At 33.6% G+C, this 5,623-nt stretch overlaps 1 protein-coding gene across 1 annotated transcript; it reads left to right on the forward strand.

Moving 5' to 3' along the window:
- The first annotated feature begins 2,821 nt into the window (after positions 1-2,821).
- Positions 2,822-3,679, forward strand: LOC127904528 (protein PELPK1-like). The gene is made up of 2 exons (XM_052448703.1): positions 2,822-2,944; positions 3,344-3,679. Exons 1-2 carry the CDS (start codon positions 2,822-2,824, stop codon positions 3,677-3,679), a joined length of 459 nt encoding a protein of 152 aa, XP_052304663.1.
- Positions 3,680-5,623: the final 1,944 nt, after the last annotated feature.

The raw sequence follows: 5,623 nt of genomic DNA on the forward strand, positions 1-5,623 counted from the left end.
TAGGCGACCTTCTTGAAAGCTGGACGCGGCAATCTCCGTTCACATGTTGACTTGGGTTAGTGATGGTAGAAGGACTAGGTGCGCGTGTTTTCCTGTTCAAAGGTGTGATGATATCTTGTGACTGCTGTTAATGGCAGTCTCTGCAGACTGACGCTTCGAAATGTGATAATACCATTCAACTTTACAAGTGGGTACCACTTGTTGAATTGTATGTAGCAGCCGTTTATGGAAGATGCTCTGTGTGTTCCATGGAAGAGACCCAGATCTAAATTCAACTGGCCTTCTACTTATTTGTCCGTATTTTTTTCTTTGAAGTGGGATCAATATGTCTTCATTTTTACCAATAACAATACCATTAATTTCAAATTTTGTTTTTAGTTATACTATTTATTCAAGGATTCTGTCGATTTCAGACCTATTTAAAGAATTATAATCTCTTTGAAGAGACAAATAATTACGGAGAAAATTTATTTAGTAATAAAACCAATATTAGAGCTCTTATGGTTGAGACAAATAATTATCTGGAGAACATTTATTCAGTAATAATGAGAGGGAAGGAACATGGAGTCCTTCTTGAAAGCTTCACGCCGCTATCTCACCTCACCGTGCTCATGTTGACTCTGCTGTAAGACTCTAAACTCTTGCTTGTTCAAAGGTGACTTTTGAGACTTCTTGGCACTCTTGCTTCGACTTTGACTTTTTAATTTCCGTTCTGTGTTTGGTAAATGATGCTAAGATATCGTTTAGTATTATGATAATGATAATTTAATATGTTGTTTTTTTGAAATATATTAAAATAATATTTTAAATTATTAAGTTAAGAAAAAAATAAAATAAATTTATTTTTTTTAAATATATTTTTGAAATGCAAAAATAAAAATAATCTTTATCATTTTTAAAAAAACAAACCGAATAACAATAATGCTATTAGACAATCGAGTAACAAAACTAGTTATACACTATAAAAACTAAGAGCTTTATTTAGTTCATCTAACATTTTATAATCATTTTATTTATTTATTTCAATTTTAAAAAATAAGATCCTTTTTTTTCATTTTAAAAATCTGTTTTTAGTAAAAAAAAAAAACAATATTGGGCCTAAGCCAAAAATTTGAAATGACAATCAAGAAAGACGTTTACTTGAAATCCCGATAACATCTTCATAAAATTAGTCATTGAGAGTTGCAAGAAAATAAACTTTTAGCATTTATGCTTTGATTTGCCAACCAATCGGCACAACAATTCCTGCTGAGTTGAAACTGTCCAATTCCTGGTAATCAGATCCAAGATTTGTTTGAACGAAGGGTCCAGATCCAATTAGCACTTGCAACCTCATGAGTCGAAGCCGCAGATTCCATCACAAATAAGACCTCAATCAGTAATTTTTTTATCCTTCTAGATTTGCTTCAGCCGATTTACTATATACGTGGTATAACGCTATGCCATGAGTTCGTTTAAATTTTTTCGAACATAAAAAAATATATTTAAACAATATCATTGTTTTTAAAGAAGACATAATCAATTTGAACGAGTTTAGGCATTGTTAGTTAAAAAACAATAAAAAAATTAGTTATAATTAACTATAAAAAATAAGTTGTCAATATCATATTTAGGAATAGAAGAAACAAAACCCATTGGAGACTCAACATCGCTCCGCCGCAAACATCACTCCATCACTAGAAAGAGCTTGCCTAGACAATTCTAATGTTATTTCGAAAGGTTACACGACGATACTAAAAGAGATCGCATGTGTCGTGAGAGTAACAACCTGTAAAGTAAACCAAATAAAATATCATGAAGTGAGAACTCATGCTTATATTTAATTTAATTCAAAAATATTTTTTTAAAGAAAAAGATAAGTTAACAAAGAACGATAAATAAAAAAACTCAAGATAACCCGAGTCATTTTTTAAAATCAGTGAAAAATCCAACAAGAAGCAGATAAAAAAATAACACAGCCCAATCTCCAATTAAATCAATGCTAAAGGATGAATCTAAAAAACATGAAAAAGAAGAAGCAATGAATGTCCTAAACCTAAGTTAATATCCCAAACTCATAATCCATTAAATCTTAAACCCAAGCTTAATCAAGAATCTCAATTCCCAACTAATTTAATGTTGATGGATGAAAAAAAAAACTATCATTTTAAAATTTACCAAAGTAAAAAAAATAGCACTCAAAAGAATGAAGATCAAATCTGATAGAAAAAAAACTGAAAAAGGGTGAAATCGTAAAATAAATCCAATTTTTAAAAGTCCATGGTTTGAACATCTGAATAGCATATCAGAAATTTCTACTTTAAGTCCACCCATGAATGTGCCCACCAACGCCTTTTGAGTCCAACCATGAACTCGATTGCCCGACCTCTCAAACTTCTTCTGATAGTCCCTTAAGGAACCCACTCGTCGGACTTTTGATAATGCTTCATCAAAATCCTTACATCTTGTGGGTCCAAACCGTGCCCAAAGCTCTTCTTCAAATATCTCCCACGTTACAATTCATCCTTCTTCCTTGTAGGCTCGATGCAACCATTGCCATCATTGGTTGGCTTCTCCTTCCAAATAGAATGAAGCCAATGATACCTTTTGATTGTCAACAGTCTCCTGATATTCAAAAAATTGATCCACCCGATTGAACCATTCAGTTGGATCATCCCTAGAATATCGTGGAAATTCTAACTTGGCCATTTTTGATGAGAAGATGTGTCGTCCACCCTCATTGTCAGTTTTCTTCCTCCCCCCATCAGTTTCATCCCGATGTGTGCGCGAGAATCCATCCCGGTCGTTGTTGTGGTAGCTTGAAGACGCCTTAGACGCGATCATGGCCTCTGTTGTTAACGGTTTCCTCCAAGCTGTGCAATCTGTTGATCATGGAATCTTCCATTCGCTGCATGCCATCTTGGACTCCACCAAGTCCTGCCTCCAAAAGCTCGATTCATTCTTTGTTTGTTGTCATTGCGCCAGCTTTGATACCAATTGATATAGTCCCAATCAAGAGTGATACACAATTGCAGAAATGCTAGAATTCTCTTAGGGTGAGATTTTACCACAATATTGTTATGATAAAATAATACCTATCCTTTTATTCTTCTTCATAAATATAAATAACTAAACCATAACAACTTTCAGCAATTCCAGTCAAAATCCAAGGTTTGTTTCATTTTAAATGCTACACTACAAATGAAAATAACAGATTACAAAACAGAAATGCAAATAATGTGAAAATGATTGCTTTATTTTCTCTCATTGCATCGGAAGCTTGACTCCAACTGACTTGCATGTACTCCTTTTATTCACGATATTTCAAATTCTTCTTTATGACACGGTGGGTCCTTCATGGCAGCAGCTCACCAAGCTGCGTATCACTCTATCATTCTCGGATGGCGAAGCAGCTCGTCATCTCCTGCAGTTGCCCAATTTGCCTTCTCTACCGAATTTGCCTAAACCAACACTGCCGCCATTTCCTTCTATACCAACACTGCCGCAGCCCACATTGCCAACCTTGCCAGCCACTCAACCATCACTGCCTAAGCCTCCACTGCCTCCACTTCCCAGCCTGCCAACAATGCCTGCTATCCCCAAGGTCACCTTGCCTCCACTTCCAAGCATGCCTTCAATCCCCACCATCCCAACAACAATTCCCTCCATCCCCTTCCTCTCCCCACCTCCCGGAAATTAGGCCAACGTTAGTGTTCCTTTTCTGAATGTTCGACTATTCAGCGTACTGTATCGATCTCTACGAAGTAGCGTGAGGAATTTATTCGTTCATTTCTGTATTTTTTTTCTTTCATTTAGTCGAGGATTGTTGCTGTTTCCAAATTTCCCTGTACTTGTCTGTGTCATTGCATCATGTACTATTGCCAGTTCTCAATAGATTTACCTACTTTCTTTCCACATTAATTACTTCTCATAGTTATTTCCTAGTAGAACAAGTTACACCATATTATCATAATAAATCATTTCGTCTAGTCGAAGAAATGAAATTGGCAATCTGAACAAAGTTGATGTGAATAAGATACAATCGGTGTTTAAATCTTTTAGATTACGAATTGCAATATAAAGTTTTCATGTAAAAAATAACTTACCACACAAAGCTCTAGCCCATGAACTGATCAAATTTGGACCTGAAAGTAACAATGAAGTACATTGCTTTGCACATAGTTGTAGGAAAGTTAAGCCATTAGTGCAGAATATTTCTGCAGAATCAGCTGCTGACCGTCATTTCTGCAGAACTTGAACACATTTACTAGTCTGCTTTGACCTTCAGCAAAATCCTTGTGGGTAAGGCAAATCATCACTTTGAGGAATAAAAACTGAGCCAGGGAATCTATCATGTTTCCAAATGCAGAAAAATAATATTGAAATCCTTTTGAAGTCACGTGGGCATCCTTTTGAAGTCAAATGTGCCCTCAAGATGATGGACTAACAACCTTAGTTTGCTAACTAAGAGAACTTTGAATTCCAAGGCTGTGTCTTAAGATTTTTCAACCACAACAAACCTTAGTTTGCTACCGATAAATCAAACAACTCATTTGTTGTAATGGCTGCAAAAGTTAACTTTTAAGAGACAAAATATCATCATATTAGCAATAGTCAACATGTTTATTGATAATGCATTCACTGGAGGGAAAATGTCTTTTTTTTTTTTTTTTTTTTTTAATTTGAGGAAATCCACATGCTGGAAAGCTTACTTTGTGGATCTAGATGAATGGGTAAAATCTCGGCTGTATCAGACTCTTATAAAAGGTGCACGCCCTGACTCGAATTCGAGAAAAAATATCTTTTATCAACTTTTATTGTTTTATTTTTATCAGGAAATTTAATATGTTTAGATTATATCAAATCTTAAATCATATTTTTAAATATCATACGTAACCGATTATCTTATGCCTCTTGCAATAAGATTTGCGCTTTAATTATTCATTAATCATTTGTTTATTTGTTTATGTTCTCCTTTTAACTCAACTTTCTTATTAGCTAAACACCGATCAAAGATAGTATGATTTATGTTGAATGAATAATGTCTTTTCTTATTTGATTTCAAAAACTTTAAGGCCGTGACATTGTTTTTAGTTGGTATTTCACAAATTACACACTCTACTATATCAACATCCATTGCTTCTGGATAATCAGTCCTATAAATTAGGATTTTCTTTTCCTTTTTTTCTTTCAATAAATTCTCGTACCTTGAAGCTCTTACTCTTATTCGTATATATCTTTAAATTCCATTTCTTTAAACTTCTTTCTTAGTTCTAGATCTAGACCTTGTTGAGGAATCTTGAATCATAATTTCTTCATATTTGTTTTTGCTTTTAAAGATAATCAAGTAATTTTATTTTGTAAAAAATTGTGAAAAAACCATGTTATTCTTAAATAATTTTAGGTTGAGAAATGGATAATATGAAAAGATTTTTTTTACCTTTAGAGGCTAATTCATTGGTTTTTGAATTGAAAATCAAAATTGTAATCAAACTAATACAATTCACATTGAATTTAAACATGTGTATAGTGATTTTAGGTTCTTGTAATTTGAATTTATCAAAGAACTAATTCAACTCAAAAGTTTAAGCTGTTAGATGTGGTCCTATAATATAATTTATATTATTCTCTAACACACCCACTC

Source organism: Populus trichocarpa, chromosome 17, assembly GCF_000002775.5.
Source record: "Populus trichocarpa isolate Nisqually-1 chromosome 17, P.trichocarpa_v4.1, whole genome shotgun sequence".
NCBI lineage: Eukaryota > Viridiplantae > Streptophyta > Magnoliopsida > Malpighiales > Salicaceae > Populus > Populus trichocarpa.

Excerpts from the sequence above, each read along its gene's own strand:
- LOC127904528 (XM_052448703.1), top strand. The coding sequence starts at position 2,822 with ATGGCCTCTGTTGTTAACGGTTTCCTCCAAGCTGTGCAATCTGTTGAT. Across the intron at positions 2,945-3,343 it reads AAAAGCTCGATTCATTCTTT|CAGCTCACCAAGCTGCGTAT; the intron begins GTTTGTTGTCAT and ends CCTTCATGGCAG.